This window comes from Pseudorasbora parva, chromosome 17 (assembly GCF_024679245.1).
Source record: "Pseudorasbora parva isolate DD20220531a chromosome 17, ASM2467924v1, whole genome shotgun sequence".
Lineage (NCBI taxonomy): Eukaryota > Metazoa > Chordata > Actinopteri > Cypriniformes > Gobionidae > Pseudorasbora > Pseudorasbora parva.
In genome coordinates, this window is record NC_090188.1 from 24,479,003 (window position 1) to 24,497,433 (window position 18,431).

At 40.1% G+C, this 18,431-nt stretch overlaps 2 protein-coding genes across 3 annotated transcripts; both read right to left on the bottom strand.

The window, feature by feature from the left end:
• Positions 1–723: 723 nt before the first annotated feature.
• On the bottom strand, positions 724–2,752 carry kcnf1b (potassium voltage-gated channel, subfamily F, member 1b). The gene has a single exon (XM_067421976.1). It carries the CDS (start codon positions 2,368–2,370, stop codon positions 916–918), a length of 1,455 nt encoding a protein of 484 aa, XP_067278077.1. The 5' UTR covers positions 2,371–2,752; the 3' UTR covers positions 724–915.
• A 9,017-nt stretch (positions 2,753–11,769) lies between these two features.
• On the bottom strand, positions 11,770–14,085 carry LOC137044819 (intelectin-like). 2 transcript variants are annotated; one of them, XM_067421123.1, is made up of 8 exons: positions 13,925–14,060; positions 13,754–13,838; positions 13,567–13,671; positions 13,241–13,488; positions 12,943–13,101; positions 12,718–12,838; positions 12,405–12,508; positions 11,770–12,180 (listed from the first exon to the last, which is right to left on the bottom strand). In XM_067421123.1, the coding sequence occupies exons 2-8, from the start codon at positions 13,833–13,835 to the stop codon at positions 12,028–12,030; spliced, it is 972 nt and encodes a 323-aa protein (XP_067277224.1). In that variant the 5' UTR covers positions 13,836–13,838; positions 13,925–14,060; the 3' UTR covers positions 11,770–12,027. The 2 variants fall into 2 exon arrangements, with proteins under 2 accessions (XP_067277224.1, XP_067277223.1); XM_067421122.1 differs by having other exon boundaries at positions 13,754–14,085.
• Positions 14,086–18,431: the final 4,346 nt, after the last annotated feature.

Here is an 18,431-nt window from a genome sequence, read left to right on the forward strand (position 1 = left end):
TAAATAAATGCTGTTCTTTTGAACTGTCTATTCAAAGAATGTATCCACAAAAAAAAGTTATAATATATATAATTAATTATTATAATAAGAACCTACATTTGAGCACTAATAATTATAACAGATAATAATCAAGCACCAAATTCTGAATATAAGAATGATTTCTGAAGGATTTGACTGAAGACTGGAGCTTGCCATCAGATTTGCCAATGCGGGAATAAATTACATTTTAAAATATATTCAAATATACAATATTTTTTATTGTAATACTATTTCACAATAGTATGGGTTTTACTGTATTTTATATACTGTCAAGTACAAACTCTAAAATATTACTGGAAAGAGTGGTAATGCAAATAAAAAAAACAATGATGATGATGATGATAATAATAATAATAATAATAATTTTGTGCATTAATACATTTTTGTAAAAATGTACTTGTTCAAAAAAATTAACAGAAGAACCTGCCAATTCATGTTTTTTTAGTTCAGTCATTCACCATTTCACAACTCAAATTATAAAAATGTGTGAAATTATACTTTACCTCAAATTTGCTCTTTGTCCTGTAAATCCTTAATGTTCATTTACAAACACAACTTTTACTGTGCCCTCAGTGGGTCATGTGATTTCACACCTGTGGCTCATTGTGTCTTTGTTAAATATGATATGGTGTTAAAATTATTAAAAGTCTATTTTTTTAGCCATAATTATCTGAAACATACACATGACGTTTGACATGTACTTTATTTAATTAAGACAAAATAACACTTTGCAGAGGAACTCATGTTTGATGTCCAGTAAAAACAGCACAAGCAGCTTGACGGTCACATTGCAGCACAGCAGTTTATAGCGCACAATGACCATAATAACACAAGCTCTCGTGAAACGTAAAGTGCCTTGATTCTTTCACTTTTGTCCTAAGTCAGGCTTTTCTTCTTCACGGGATCTCTCTCAGTTCTGTGCGCTCCAGAAAGGAGCGGGATGTATGAATCGCTACGCGATGCGCGCAGGACACCTTCCCACGCATTCCCGGGCGCGTCAGACCTGCGCGAAGCGTTTCTGACTGCGAGCTCGAGCGCGCGCAGCTCCATGAGTTCCAGCTCGTGCTTAGCGGCGGTCTCGAGCACCTTCTGCTTGTTGTAATAAATGACAAAGTTATTGATGATGGGGTGGATGGGCAGCGCTATGGCGATCACCCCGCACAGAAAGCTGATTGCCGCGTTGCACCGGCCCAGAGTGGTCTTTGGGTAGATGTCCCCGTAGCCGACGGTGGTCATAGTGATGATGGCCCACCAAAAGGACTGTGGGATGCTTCTGAACAAAGTTTCCGGGTGGCTCTGCTCCATGGTGTACCCAAGTGCGGAGAACACGAAGATGCCCACTCCCATGTACATGAGGAGCAGACCCAGCTCCTTGAAGCTCCGTTTGAGCGCGTATGTGAGCGTCTGCAGGCCAGAAGAATGACGCGCCAGCTTAAAGATCCGCGCAATGCGCATGATGCGGAGCGCCTGCACCGCCTGCTGCACGTTGACTAGCTCCATCATGGCTGTGCCGAGGTACGTGAGAACCAGCACCACGTAGAAGGGCAGAATGGCCAGGAAGTCTATCATATTCATGAAGGAGAGAGCAAAGCGCACCTTGTTGGGGGACGAGGCAAAGCGCAGAACGTACTCTACCGTGAACCAGCCGATGCATGCCGTCTCGATAGCATCCAGGGTCGGGTGCTCAACCCGGTTCCCTTCGGAATCCTCCACCTGGAGGTCCGGTATGGTCCCGAGACACATCACCACAGACGACACTAGAATGAACAGGAAGGACAGGACGGCAATTACGCGTGCGGGGAGCGAGGACTCTGGTTTCTCCATGAGCTTCCAGACGAACTTCTGCCACCTCTCATTGCGGCTTACTGCAGGGTCAGGGTCCAGATCATCCAGGATCAGTTTAACCTTGTCTGCTATTTCAGCCAACTCTTCCTCCTTCTCGGTCAAGTTACTCTTGCAGCATTCATCCAAGTAGCTCAAGTCAATCTTCCAAAACTCCATCTCTTTAATAAAACAAATAGGGCAGATTCCGCGCTTCATATGAATCTCCCCAAAGTAGTACACTTCTACGATGCATTTAAACGAGTCCGGGTCTCTGTCGAAATAGAATTCTCGTTTCCCAGGGTCATAATCATCGCAGAGTGATGAAATTACATCATAACTCCGAGTTGAGCAGTTCACAAGTTCGGCGAGCCTGCTGTCCGGATAGCGGTTCAGAATGTCCCCGCACAGCACCAGCCGCACGCCGCCGATGTTCACGGCGATTTCTTTCTCATCGCTGCTCGACGAGCCGTTACAGTGTGCGAACCGGGTCCTCGGTAGCGTCCACATCCTCAAAGTCCTGGTCTCAAAACATTTCAATCGCGTTAAATGTTAGAAACGGCGAGTTGTGAAAAGGCGCATGGAGACGCGGGATCCTCATGTCAAAAGAGGATGCAGATTGACTTCATAAATAGTAAAGACATGCTGAAGAGTAAAATTAATTCATTTTGTTCTGTAAATAAGAAAACGACTTTGATAAGAAAAGGAATCAGGAGACTCATATCATGATTCGAGCAGATAACATTCTGCGCGCTTTTGCGCAGTGAAAGCGCGCAGTTGGCACAGCAGTAACAGGTCTCCCCCCTCCTCCATGCACCTCTCTCTCTCTCTCTCTCTCTCTCTCTCTCTCTCTCTCTCTCTCTCTCTCTCTCTCTCTCTCTCTCTCTCTCTCTCTCTCTCTCTCTCTCTCTCTCTCTCTCTCTCATTCTCTATTACCCCCAACTCTGTATCTCGCCTGATGTTTAATCGAAATGAAACGATCTGTATAGAATATATATATATATATATATATATATATATATATATATATATATATATATATATATATATATATATATATATATATATATATATATTGTACGTTTGCGCCAATGGTAAAGCAAGCTAAACATCGTTTAAATAAGTTAAAGAAATCACTAGCATTTTAACTTAATAGTGGAACTTGTCACCTTTTTTCCAACTTACCACTAGTTAGGGTTAGGGTTGCTTATGTTCATGAATTGGCGACAGGTGAAAATGGGGGGAGGTGAAAGGTGTATCTTGTCTTAAACCTCTGTGATTATTGAAACGATGTTTGACAACAGTGGTAAATGTAAATCATATACAACATGTACATATACATGTAAACATCATGTTTCTTCTTCTTCTTCTCACAGGCAGTTGCAACATGAAGAAATGTCACCCAAGCTCCGAGTAGAACAGTTAGCATAGTACACTTCACTCAGAGATACTTGCACAGCGCACGACCAGAACCTGGATAATAAGCTGATCATTCATCACAGGAATAACGCACGTGCTAAATACAAAACACCGAAAAGAGCGCTTATAAATTCGTTTTAGTTAATCAAGAATCAACATTTAGTTTTCTCCAGTTTGTCGGAGAGGCGACCACCTGCATCGCCGAGTAATTGCGCCACCCTTAGAAATTTCAGTAGAATTACAATCATAGACAGCATAGATGTAACCATTTCTTTAACCAAGAAAATGAAGCAACACAACTTTTCATTTTAACCCAGGTAATGAACTTAATTTTATATGGAGTATATACCACCTATTATACCATATGATGTTAGGCTAATGTGTATTATGTTTGAAGTACTTTCTGATCAAGTAATACATTACAAATAAAGTGCATTACGTAATCAGATTTATATAGATATATAGAAAAACTGAGTATTGGAATAGATTGTCCTTATAGTATCTCTGACTGGAAAACCGACCCAATCCAATGGCCAGTGGTGTCATTTTCTCGTCAAAATGCATGCTGCTCCCCCAAATATTACACAACATGCCTTCATAAATCACCCAGTCTTTTGATGAATATGTTTATTCAGTGTTCCTGAATTAAATGGATTTATTGTAGGCTAGTTTAAATGATCATAAAACTTGTCTTGTACTATGAAATGTTTTTCTGAATATGCCGTGTGCAATTCAAAGGTAAAAAGTCCTTAAAGGGTGTTGTCTGTAGGGATTTATTTTAAAAAGTATATTTCTTCCAATAAATTAATTCTCTTTTCTTTTTTAATTAATTAAAGTTTTACATAAGTAAAAAGTGTGAATGTTTTTGTAACTTATTATTACCTATCAAAAAAAAAAAAAAGATTTTACTGACATTCACAATACCGGACTGGCACAGGAGACAATGAGCAAGCAACAATCTCGTTATTCTGCTGAAGCATGAGGGTCTTAAACAATGTGCAACCGATGTAAGTAACTATTTACATTGCATAAACTTAGGTTTTAGCCATGCATTTATTGAGCTAGAAAATGTAAAAGCAGCACCTGGTTTCAGACAGTAACATTAAGTTTGTCAATTTTGCAGGCACCCCATGAGGTCTTATACCAAAGATCTTGACATTAACATTAAAAGTTACGTTAACTGCTAGGTTTTTTAGTTACTGTTGTTATCCCTGCATGATTGAAAAAATATGAGGACATAATTCCTGGCATCTCTCTCTGCAACGTGGTATCATGCAAATTCATAAATAACGTGTGTGTTGCAAAGCAGCTGTTTATAGACCTAGTCCGCGTTAACATTGTTTTATCAGTTTTTAAACGCTTAAACTTAATCTGTTGATATATTTTTTCTGAAATATTTTGAAACCATTCAAATTGTTCTATAAAGCCAGTTCAACAGGCCAGACTTTCTGTGCAAGAGCTGGCTCAACCAAACTTAAAACTTTTTGTGAAGTTTTAAAGCAGCACTAGGTAACTTTTCAACCTTCATAATATATTTTTTAAGACTCTTGTGATGATAAATCGACTTACAATAGGTTGAATGACACGTCTGCCATTGCCTGATGGGGTCTGTATCGTTTTTAATCGTACTTTTAAACTGCGGGTTTCGGGTAGTAACCCGAGAAAAAGAAAAGAACTACAAAATTCAACTGCTTTACGGCATATACGTCACTTCCACCAACACACACACTTCCTTACATTCGGACGTGCGAGCCCAACTTTGTTCGTTGGATAATATAGTCATGTCCGAAGCAGCAGAGACAAATAAGAAAGAAAAGGTTTTGTTGGAGGAAAGCAATAAGAGGAAATGAAAAAATGATGGGATTAAAGGCAGGACGAGGATCAAAATGTGACCAGGGTTTGCTCGTTGGCGTGAGCTGAAGGAGGCGTGCCCGACCGATGCTGTCATGCTTGTTACGGTGAGCTACCACTCAAACACTGAACTTACTGAAGTATCATATAGATTCTGTAAAATGGTAACCAATAGACTACTATAATGACGCTGGCATGTAAACGTGAGCATCGTGATTATTTGGCGTTTAAAAAAAACAAAACCCATGAAATTATATTCATATGACATGCTGAAACATATGCCACTGACTGTAACGTTACCTGGGATGAAGACATTTCACACGCGACGCCAGAAGAACTCCTCTTGCAGTTTTCAGGGGAACTGTTAGTGCTGCACCGACCGCACCGACCCGCGGGACGCTTGAAGTTATTTGGCCCGCACCACTGTATATATTTTTACAACACGCCGCGCACCCGCGACCATTAAATAGACATACGGGGTCCGCGGGTTATGAGACGAGACTAGTTCAGGGCTATCAGGGTTGTCATGTCAACAAATGCACGCGCGATGGCATCCCCTGTTGTAGGAGGACAGCGCTTACGACAGTAGTTGAGGACATAATTTTTTCCAAACTGTAGGGGGACCCCGAGAGCAAAAGTAGCCAAGTGGGGCTTTAATGTGTGATTTTTTTATTAAAGGGATTTGAAGATCATTCTATGTTGCCACTTATTGTTCTGTGTATGTCTCATACAGGGAAAAACAGAGAGCAGTGTCCACAAGGACCAGCGCAATATAAAGATATATGTCTACCGTGAACCAGATGCAGTGGGCATCATGATTGAGGGAATCCCAGGGTATGTTGCCTGCTTCTGGGGATGACATATGCTCTGAACCTGCAGTATCCACCACAACTCTGCAAAACATTTGAGGTGTTCCAAAGACTTTTTGTGGGACTTGACACACTGCGCCCAAAACCTTCCTCTCGAATCATAACATTAAAAAAACAAACTTCTGAGTTAGTTGGTCAAATGCCAGCCTAGCACTCATAAATGGTGTTTATAAAATCAGAAGTTTTTCAGAATGTTCTGAATGTCTAATTGTTAATTGGCTGCACATTGCCTATTTGGCTTGTAGAATATGGCACAGATTGTACTTTAAAACGTGTTCTTCTATTAATGTTTTAATGAAAAGGTACTGTACTGTGCACTAAAGTCAGTCCTTTTATGTAAATTGCTCAGGTCAAGAGTCACTGTACTTTCATGTCAGTGTGAGTACACAGATTGCACTTTGAAGGTGTCCTATGCTGCACTTAAAGATGAGGTCAAGTTTCTGTATTTTTTTATTTTAAAATGTTTACATTACCATTATTGTGTAACATTAACATTACAATTGATTACAGAATATTAGTTCACCCAATTGTTTATGGCAGCTGTTATAGAGCAATAAACGTTGTAAATAAACACCTTTCTTTCCTTATTTATTAAAGTTATGGCAATGCTAACTAATTATTTCAAGTGGATTGAAGAAATAATTTGTCAAAATTAATGAGTAAATGAATTAATTAAAATAAAAAGTTTTTATTTTATTTTAAATGTTACTTATTTTAATTAAGTATGATTTGATCAATATGCTGCTCTTTGGCACAATGGTTAAACTCAAATGTTTTGCTTTATCTTGTAAACTCTACTTAATTATTTAGCATACTGTAAAATACATAATACTGATTTTTACCAACTCAAAATACCAAGAAGTTCACTAAACTTACAAAAAGTAGTTGGAAAATGTTGACTTAATTTTTTTTTTAGTTGAATTTAAGTAACAGTTTTTACAGTGTGTCTAAATCTGTTTGGGCTAGTAACATGATATTTTTATTAGCAAAGTTCGAGAGGAACACTTTCAATTGAACTAACCAATCATTATGTCATTCAAAACAGTCGTCAGCAATCAAAATGACCACCCAATCAGCACAAGTAAAGGACTACATAAATACCCAGTCAACTCCCCAAAGTTCATTGACAGTTTTGCAGCATTTGTTCTGCCAGTTTGTCTGCAAATGTTAGAAATCCAGCTCTACCCTTCTGACGAAGTGTCCCTCATCTCCCAGGAATCTTCACCTAATTCACCAGATGTCATGAGCTCCCATGCTCCACTGGATGCCTTTTCTCAATCCCCGGAGCCAATATGTGGACGTCAGCCCATTCGGGCCGCTTCCTGTGGGATTACCTTAACCTCCTCCAACAAGACACACAACCAGCATCTCCAGCATCTTCTTATACCTCGGCCCATCCGACAATTCCAGCAATAGAGAAATGGACTGTCATAAGCCTAAGACAAGTGCTCATCAGCGCACAGTTTCATTTCTCTAGGAAAATAACTAATGCACAGTTATATGCCCTATTTGTGTCTCTTTAATCTTCCTCCCTTTTTCTAAATCGATTTCTCCAAAGCAAACACGAGTCGCAAAGCTCCATCTTTGTGTCCACAGAAAACTCTGTCTCCTTCATGCACAAGACCAGGGCCTCCTTGCACTTCAGGCCGTGGCAGCAGGCCGTCAGCAAGTTTGGACTCCTCTTTCAACTCTACCTGCAGGCAGTTCCTTTAACGCAAGTATGACTCCTTTAGAAGCACAGGCTCGGCGGTCGCAAAATTCTTACACTGTTTCCATTCCTCCCCCCTGTCTGTTGCCTGCACCCCTACATCAGACCCAAGCGTGAGGATCAGGCCTCAGGGACCGATCCAAGCAAAGGGCTGCCTCCGCTAACAGCTTCTGCCCTGGCTTCTCTTCCTCCTACTATTCCCCCAAAACAAAACTCCCTTCACCCTGTCCTTAGCAACACCGTTGCCATCCCACCAACCCACTCTTTGAAACCCACTCCCGTCGCCCACAACAACAGGACCCAAATTCTATCAGGTGCGATTTATCTTCCTTATTATCTCTACTTCCTACATCCGCTTCAGACTGCCAAATTGATGTAGGTGACTTCTCAGTTACTTTAAAAAATGTGGCCGTTAATCCATCTTGACTCCTTTCTTTCACTGAGTTCTCTATCGCCTCTAAAGCAAAATTATTTCCACCACATTTCCCTACAGGAGATAAGAGCTGAGTGATTATCTCGCGATAATTGTTGAGCTTGCGTTGTTTTACGGGGATCTAATTTCTACACATACCACAAGTTTTTTTCAGCTAAATGTGCTGTGCGTGTTTCTCAATGGAACCAATACCCTTACTGGGGTGCTTTGGATACAGAGCTTCACAACAGAGTGTTCTTGGGCTGCCGTAGTCTGCAGATCACTCGTGCACTCCACCCTATCATATGCCCTTTGGTTAATCCTTCAATTCCCTCTTGTCCAGTTCCATCCCAGGAAAGATCCACTAGTCATGTCCCATGACCAGTACATTTTGACTCAACCAAAGATTTCAAGAAAATATTACTCTAGGGTTCGGGCCGAAGTCCGAGCTCGAAGCCCTTGCCCCGTACAGCATGCTAAATACATTTCAACTCGTAGGGATGCGCATGACAGCGGTGCCATTTCCTGCACATCTGCAATTACTGTGGCGGTGCTGATTCCTGCACTATTTGTCTTGTTAAAAGATCGCAAAATAAAACAAATGAAAAATTACGTAGTGTCTCACCACCCTGACGCTAACTTTAAGGAGTATTTGGGGTCTGGTTTCGAGCAGGGTTTCAAACCCTGTGTGAGTGGAAAGCCTCCCCACGCAAAATATTATTTGCAATACTCTTCAGTCTGCTCTCGCCGAACCAGACACATTAAGCCACTTAATCCCAAAAAAAAAAGTGGAATCAGGTTTCCAGCAGCCCTTTTGACATACCCCCCTTGGGTTTTTTTTCTCTTCATTACCACAACATTGATCAAGCAATAACATTGATTAAAAAAGCCGGCCATGGCGCCCGGCTCGCAAACTCGACATCACTTCTGCATTCAAAGTGATGCCCATACACCCAGACTCATGGCACTTATTCGGCATACGCTGGCATGGGAAATGTTGCTTTGCCTTAAGCTTAACTTTCAGAAGAAAAAACAGCCCTAAGATTTTCGACATGCTTTCCAAAGCTATTTGCTGGATCTTATCTAACAACTATTAAATTCCTTATGTGATTCACCTGCTGGATGATTTCCTAATCACCTTGCCTCCTGAAGCCATTCCAGCCACACAACTTCTCACAGTCCAAAAGGTTTTCACTGAGCTCAAGATACCAGTCGCCCAAGATAAAACTTTGGGTCCATCCACAACCATTGAATTCCTGGGCATTCATTTGGATACAGTGCATAGAACCTTTTTCTATAATCTGCTCACTCTTCCCTCTATCAGCTTCGGTGGATTTTACCAAAGGCCGCTGGTTCGCATCTACATGGCCGCCTCAGCTTTTTGATGCACAGCAGTGTGCAACTTCGCCGGCACTGTTCGAATACCCTCTTGTAGTAGACGCCTTCCTGTGGGGGAAAGAATAGTCTGCCAACAGCATCAGTGCACTGTGGCAATGAAGCAACAGTACATTACATTAATAAAGGTCGTTCACAATCGCCTGCCCTGATGCGTCTCCAAAGATGCCGCATTTAGATTTCAGCATGCAATCAATTTATTATAACGTCCAAACATATCCCCGGATACAAGAATCGAATAGATGACTCTCTGGCACACTGGGGTTGAGAAGGGTCCAACCACGGATTGAAGGTTTGGCGACAATACGGGGTAACTGGGACCCGGTACCTGCCGCTCTGCCATGCCCATCTCGGGACTTGGCCATGAAGCCAGTGCTGAAGTGGTCTCATATGTAGCAATCTGAGCTGTGTTACCGTGGCTGCAGATGCCATATGCCCCAGGAGCCAAGAGTTTCAGTGGGACCGCCGTCCTGCCTTTGAATGTATAAAAGCAGTTCAGCACTGACCGGACTTGCTCCTCTTTGAGGCATGCAGTCCAGTTGACCGAATCCAGCTCCAGAACGAGATGAGAGATCCTCTGTGTGGAACAGAGTTTGCTCTTCTCTCGGTTGACCCGAAGGCCCGACAGGCTGAGGTGTCGGAGTACCAGGTCCCTTTGTTTGCTCTTTTAAAACTGCTCATTATCAGTGCACGAGGCACACAGGGGAATGGCCGCTGCTTGCAGCGGTTCAATAGGGCAAGCACTCAAGAATGTCCAGCGAGTTGTGAAAACAGCTGTTTTTTATAAACAGGAAACACGCTCGTGGCTCCTGCTTTAATGCACCGTATCACCAACACCTTCCAGGGATCATCTTCTGACTCGAAATATAAACACTCTTTGCAGGAGCACACTGACTAGCAGTAATGTTTGGTTTACGAAGTAGAAAGCAAGGATGCAGGATTCCACTTATTTATACCTTATACCGTATTTATAGATCTATATTGTTTTGTATATATTGTATAGTTTTCACAATTTATATATATATATTAGGGCCGGGACTTTAACGCGTTAATTGAGATTAATTAATTACGTGACTTTAACGCGTTAATTAATTACGCAAAAAAATTTAACCGCATTTATTTTTGCACCGCGGAACGTTTTTCAATGAATCAGTTTCGACGGACCGATTATACTGGAACACCAACTAGCGCGACAGTGCGTCTCAATCCGCTCCCTAGTTCAGTAGTCAGGGCACTGATCAGGGAGTCAGCCCATTGACTTATGTCTTGATCAGTGCCCTGACTAGGGAACTATGAAGCTGATTGAGACGCAGGGCATGCGTGAACATGAACGAAGAACCTGATGAGACTGCTTTGCTTGGCCCCGCGTGGATGGGAAATTTTGTTTTAAAAAACGAAAGAATGGAAGCGTCGTCAAGAGCGTGTGCAAGCTATACAACAAGGAGTTAGCGTATCACCGCAGCACATCGAGCCTCAAATATCACAAATATGCTTTTGGTTAACTTAATGGCAAACATTGCACTGGTCTGCTGGACTGAAATAAATAAACAATATTTTGTTGATTAAGCTTATGTTTTCAGTCATTATTCAATGGTATACTAAAAATACATGTGAAAAATTACTTCTCATTGTTCTCAGGTCAAATATTTATATGCGATTAAAATGCGATTAATTTCGATTAATTAATTACAAAGCCTCTAATTAATTAGATTAATTTTTTTAATCGAGTCCCGGCCCTAATATATATATATATATATATATATATATATATATATATATATATATATATATATATATATATATATATATATATATATATATATATATATATCTGTGTGTGTGTGTGTTTGTGTGTGTGTGTGTTTGTTTGTGTGTGTGTGTGTTTGTTTGTGTGTGTGTTTTGGCTTGTTAAATACACACAATATTCCCATGTTATACTGTGTTATGTTTAATACAGTATCTCTTTAATTTAAACCATGAACACATGCTGTCTACTCTAGTGGACATCTGAAAATCTTTTGAGAGAAATTTGTAACCCCCCCCCCCCCCCCCCCAAAAAAAAAATAAACTTTTCAAATATTGGTTTTCATGCCCTAAGTGCAATAAAAACACAGAGAAAAATTGTGACTGAGGTTATCATAATTCATGCATGAAAGGTTGAAGTAGCTAAATAATGTTAATATATTAAAATAAGCTTTTGACGCTGACCAGTACTGACAGTCCATTTGTTTTATTAGAACATTATGCATGTGTATCCACTTTTGAACAGTTATAGAAAGAAACCCATAAACATTGAGAGGTGTTAGATATAAGCAATCAAAAGCTCAATAAATGGCTTATCTGATTATTTTTCTATTACAATCACATGTATACTTAGATTACAAATCAATATAAAATATATCGATTGTAAAGAAATACATGCACAAATATATGTAACATCCAGATGTTAATCAGAAACATCTAGAATATCTTGCAAAGGAAAGGAAGCTGGCGATTTTAGATTGACTGGAGTGTCAGCGATAAAAGAGAAGCACGGCTGCTTCAGTTATCTCTTTGGAAGCACTCCATCCGGCATTAGTACCATAGCCATCCCAGTCGAAACTCGCAAAGTCCCCACACTGTCTAGGGAACCCCTCAGGAAAGTGTCCACCTCCACCAATACAGAACTGCAAGAAATATGAGTAGATTACTAACAACAAAATATACATATGCTCTTCTTCAAATGACATTGGTGCACTTGATTTATTTCCATTGTAATGTATTAGTATCAACACATTTATTATTTATACACACTGTAATATGAATTATTGTCTGGGGTGATTAACAGCATGTCACAAAATGCTGCCCATAGACAATAATTGAATTAATCCAGAATATTATTTTAACTCACATGTTCAGTGTGACAGTTGGTTGGTTTGACACCAGAACAAAGAGCCATGGCTGCCCTTTCAGTATTGAAGACTCTGAATGAGATGAATCCAGGTATAAAATTTGCTGTGGAAAATGCACAGAACATATCATTGATGAAAATCTATCATGCACACATGACATTGCTCCTTCCAAGTGAGTTGATCTCAATGATGATGATGATACCTTGTCAATTGTACACCATCACAAATTTTCTGACTGTTTATTGATGTAGCCACATTCATTAAAATATTTGGGGGAAAAATGGCTTGTTAAATTACGAAAAAAAGCCTTACTTCTTGAACTGGGACCGTACAGATTTTTGTTGTATTCCGCATTTCCGATATCATACACTATTGGAATAGAAGGCCCATTATCAGTGAGGCATGCCCCTATTCCAAACCTCACAGGGAATTTCTGGGAAAATTGAAAGGGAAAAAAATATGTTTTTGTTATTTCATTAAACAAATATTTTCATGAATGTTATTGAAAACATTCAAAATTGTTGGAGTTTATCTGACTTTGAATAAATTGTAAAGGTTTCCTCCATGGAGAGTTAAGAAGTGATTCTCAGTGTGGTATCGCAGGAGGGAGGCAGGAGACCAGTGGTCCAACTCCATATTATTAGCAACATGCCACACAGACACATCTTTTGCCACAATGTCAAAGTATCCAGGATTCTGTGGCAGAAAGGAAACAGACTGTCATTTCATATTGTAGATAAACATATTTTAATCATTACTCTAGTGTCATAGTGTCCTTTCTGTTCCTTCTATTTAACTATAGCTGGAAAACCATAATTGTAATTAAAAAGAATACCTTATAATCATCACTTGTAGAGGCTTCTGCAGTTCCAAATGTGACTGTGTTTGCCCATGCTCCGTCACCATCAGGCCAGTTTGGGCTACTGCCCTGCTGACTAGACCAGCGATCACCTACAGTACATTTTCCATACATGTTGTTTTCATGAACACTGGCAACCAGCGTCCAGCCTCCACCAGCAGTGGTCATATCACAGAATGTCTGGTAAAGGACCCCTCTTGATGAGTTCAGATAGTATAGGCCATCTGTTTGGACAGAAGCACTCCTGAGTCACTTAAATACAGTTGTTGCTTAAGATAAAATATATTATTTAAATGACGTACCATCATAAACCCGATACTTCTCACGGAGTTCTTTGCAGCTTCGAGCGGTATATTTAATTCTGTCCTGAGGTATTGTATTTATTTGTGGTGCTTCGTGTTGATCCACTGCAATGTAAAGATTTAGTCGAATATATTGTGATAAGATTTTAAGATAAATTAATTTCAATCAAAAAAATGTATTACTTACCAATGATTACACTTGCAGTCTCACAGATCCATAAATTCAGTGCAAGACTGAAAAGGATCCCTAGAAACTTTTTTGCAAACATGGTCTGCAAACAAAAGGAGAAAAAATCTTCACAATTACAGTTAAACATTATATTTTAAGATTAAGTTTGTATGGTACACAAATTCTTACATGTGTTTCTTGTCTTGTGTTTCTCTCCTCTGAGTTGTCGAGCACTGTCGAGGCTTTTGGCTTCTGGATGAGTGAGAATGAAGCTCAGGCTTCCTTTCCCAGTTCTTATACTCAGGAGCGTAACGCGAAGATGCTGCTCCCCCAAATAATACACGTCATAATAGCCTACTTCATAAATCACCTAGTCTTTCGATGGATCCGGTCGCTATGAAAAAACAACCTAACTGCTATTGTCAGTAATTTGAGAATAGACGCTATTATATGTTATTTGATGAGCTGTTTAGCATCAATGACAGAGGTTTAGATGAAGTTTAGACTTCCGTCAGTTCTCGGTTATCTTGTGACACTGACATATTAACTTTAAATTTGCTTTGTAAAATGTGCATGGCTGTACTAACAAGAAAAAATAGCAGATAAAGCTATATGTGTCCAAGATAACCGAGAACTGACAGAAGTAAAAAAAAATTTTTAAACCTACATCATTGATGCCCAATAGCTCATCATATAACTGGATTTTAGGTTTTTGACAAATGTTTGTTAAACGTGGCACTGCCGTAAATTTTAAATAGACTCTGCATTTCCTATTTTTCTAGCCCAAACAAACTTATACATAACAAACCCTTTGCATTACACACTGTATATTCAGAAAGAAACATTTCATAACACAAGACAAATTTTATGATCATTTTAAAATGTTAATTCCACATTTTGTTACATAACAGCCTTATTCCAAAATGGATTAAATTCATTTTTTTTTCTCAATTCTACAAACAATACCCCATAATGAAAATGTGAAAGAAATTTGTTTGAAATCTTTGCAAATCTATTTTATTTTTGTAAAAGAGTAGCTAAATAGCTCAGAGGGGAAATATTAATAATTATTCATAACTTATTATTATTCATTATGATTTATTATGAATATCTGAATCAGTTAAATAGATTAACTTCATGCAGCTACATTAACATTACAGTCAATCAGTTCATCTTATGAACATTCAGTATTTAGTTATTAGTAATTAATTCTAAGAAAAGGATCAGAGCGCATAAGATCAAATGTGACAATTTGTTGCGGGGAGTCAGAACCAAACATATATTGTGCACAAACTTTAAATCACAGACAAGATTAAACACACATACAGCATACGTACATATGGTGAGAGGTAAAGTCAAAGTGGTTCAAAGAACCGAGTCAGAATAGATCGATGAAGTTATGCAAAGCATCTAACCAGGAGAACCATCCCTGATTAGCTCCTTTGTCAGAGCAAAGGAGTTTACAGTTTTACGAACTACAGCGATTTTAATTTCTTAGTACATTACTTGCATTTGCCTGGGAAGGCATTCAGAGATACAGTCGCAGGAAAGTCTTGATGGTTCCGTCCGATCATTATGCAGTTGCGATCGCTTCCTTCCGTGTTAAGCGAAGGAACGACTGTGAGTTTGCATAGTTGCTTTAACTCCATCGAGGTTAAGGAAGTTGTACATAGCGTGAGGAGTATACCCTGTCCCACACACGCAGGTTCTGTGTGTGTAGGGTCACCATTCTTGGTGCAACTGCACAGTGAATCCATGGCAGAGTATACCAGACTGCCATGCCCATCTCGGGACTCGATCGCGAAGCCAGTTCTGAAGCAGTCTCAAATGAAGCAATCCGAGCAGTGTCACCTCAGCTGCAGATGCCACATGTCCCAGGAGCCTCTGAAATAGTTTCAGTGGAACCGCTCTCCTGCTCTCGATCTGATGGAGGCAAGTCAGCAGTGACTGCACACGCTCGCCGGGAAGCTGTGCGCACATGGCAACCGAGTCGATCTCCATACCGAGAAAAGAGATCATCTGCACAGGGCAGAGTTTGCTCTTCTCCCAGTTGACCCAAAGGCCCAGATAGGCTAAGTGGTGGAGAACCAGATCTCTGTGTTCGCACACCCGCTCTCGAGAGTGGCCGAGTATGAGCCAGTCGCCGAGGTAGTTCAGGATGCGAACCCCTTGCTGCCTGAGTGGCGCAAGGGCTGCCTCGACAATCTTCGTAAAGACGAGAGGGGACATAGCTAGCCTGAATGGGAGAACCGTGTACTGATATGCCCATCCTTCGAACGCAAACCATAGGAACGGTCTGTGATGCGGAAGGATGGAGACATGAAAATAGGCATCCTTCAGGTCGATCACTGCAAACCAATTGGCTGGACGAACGCATTCGAAAAGGCGCTTCGCTGTCAACATCCTGAAAGGAAGTCTGTGAAGGGATCGGTTCAGGATGCGCAGATTCAGGATTGGTCGTAACCCACCGGTTTTCTTGAGTACAATGAAGTAGGGGCTGTAGAAGCCAAACTTTATTTCGGCTGGAGGGACAGGCTGGACCGCACCCTTTGCCAGTAGGGTGGCGATCTCAGCACGCATCTGTCATGCATTGAGCCCCACCATGGTAAAGCGGACACCCCGGAAGCGGGGAGGAGCCTGTGCAAACTGAATCGCATAGCCGAGCCTGATGGTCCTTGCGACCTAGCGGGACAGTCCCGGAAGCTATAGCCAGATCGAGCCATTCACTGCCAGATGAAGCAAGAACACAGAAATAATCATGATTGTCTGTCAGTGACTGTTCTGTTAGACCAGTACGTTATTAGTACCATAGATATTATTTATGGTTAGGCTCATGCACCTTAAGGGATAGTTCACCCCTAAATGAAAATGTGCTTACCCCCAGGGCATCCAAGATGTAGGTGTGTTTGTTTCTTCAGTAGAACACAAATTAAGATTTTTAACTCCAAACGTTGCTTGTATAATGCATGTCAATGGGGTCAACCCAAACGTTGCTTGTATAATGCATGTCATATGAGCAATGGTTGAAGTTAAAAATCTTAATTTGTGTTCTACTGAAGGTGCCCTGGGGGTAAGCAGATAAACATCAAATTTTCATTTGTGAACTATCCCTTTAACATGAGCACTGTCGCCTGTCTGCTGAAGTGAGCTGTGTTTTACAACAGATTATTTTACTATCAAATAATCTTAGACAAGCTGCTAATGATTATTGTTTGCTATATCAGTATTTTTTTCTCTCTTTCTACTATTCTGATTGTTGTTTAATGCATTATACATTATATATATATCTCGATGGTTATGGGTGTTATTTATAACAATAATAGGCCTAATAATAATAATTTATATTCCCCAAAATAACTCTGGTGATGTCTAAACCCATCTTTCACATCTAAGCTTTGGTCTGATGTGAACAGGTGCTGGTGATGTGATGGATATTGTCTTGGCCTCTTACCATTTGAGCATAATTTCAACGCCACAGCCTAGTATTGTTGTTGCTGGCCATGTCAATTTATGAATTGAAAAGGAATTTATTATGAAATGAAAATAAAGTAATATTTTACTCACTGTTGTTGTTCCAATACCTTATGTCCTTCTATCTTTCTTTAAATGTAATAAATATGATATACATGTACACACGGATGCACGCGCACACACACACAGACACAAACACACAACAACAACAACACAACAACGGCCTTGTATTAGACATTCTGCTAATAAATAAATAAGGAATACAAGGTAGCCTACCAATGGACAGGAAAAAAGAACAATACGAGTAAACATACAGAACAACAGAGTACAAGTAACATTTAAGCTGTATTTGTGAATATGTGGTAACAGGATCATCATGTTTAAAGGCCATTAAACATTTTGCAAATGTGCTTCACGTGTTAGCATGTTTGCCACATGTGGCAAGTTTTGTTGCAACATGTGGTGACATGTTTCCCACGTGATCACATGGGAAATTCATGTGGTTTTTCTGTAAGGGTCGATATTGTGCTTATTCATTTCTTTGCCAATGCAGTCAGTGCGCTTTTAGAGAGAGCCCACCCACACGCTCTTCTGTTTGGCTGTGATTTTTGATTGATTGATCTCGGGTCTATTGAGTCTGGTTTGCTGCTGAAAACTTGAAACATTGCACCTGTTTAGGACATGGCGTAGGTGTTTAAAGGGTTAGTTCACCCAAAATGTAATTCCCTCATGTCATTCAACAGCCAGACCTCATCTTTGGAACACAAATTAAGATATGTTTGTTGAAATCTGATTTAAATGTGTGTTGTTTTTTTTGTTTTTTTTAAACTAACGAGCAGCATCATGAACTGTTTATTTTCCCTGCTTGTCTAAATACCAGGGTATGTATGGCAACTGCCATACTTTGACATAACGCTATGTAAACGCCGCCACTGATATAGCCCAGCTTTATATGTTAATTTAATCGTTTTATTTTTTTAAATTATTATTATTATTAGGGGCCAAGCACCGAAGGTGCGAAGGCACCTATTGAAACCGTTAGTGTTCCTATTCTTCTTCTTCTTCTTCTTTTTCTTCTTCTTCTTCTTCTTCTTCTTCTTCTTCTTCTTCTTCTTCTTCTTCTTCTTCTTCCGCCATGGGAGTCTATGGCAGCCAATAGAACCACTTGCAGGAAAGTTATGAAATTTGGCACACAGATTGAGGATAGTCCCATTAGTAATCACAC

Bases quoted from the DNA above. Each gene is read 5' to 3' on its own strand.
- LOC137044819 (XM_067421122.1), bottom strand. From the start codon at position 13,883: ATGTTTAACTGTAATTGTGAAGATTTTTTCTCCTTTTGTTTGCAGACC. The intron at 12,509-12,717 runs GTAAGGCTTTTT...CATTTTCCACAG, and splicing joins GTACGGTCCCAGTTCAAGAA to CAAATTTTATACCTGGATTC. The intron at 12,181-12,404 runs GTGAGTTAAAAT...TATTTCTTGCAG, and splicing joins CCAACTGTCACACTGAACAT to TTCTGTATTGGTGGAGGTGG.
- kcnf1b (XM_067421976.1), bottom strand. From the start codon at position 2,370: ATGTGGACGCTACCGAGGACCCGGTTCGCACACTGTAACGGCTCGTCG.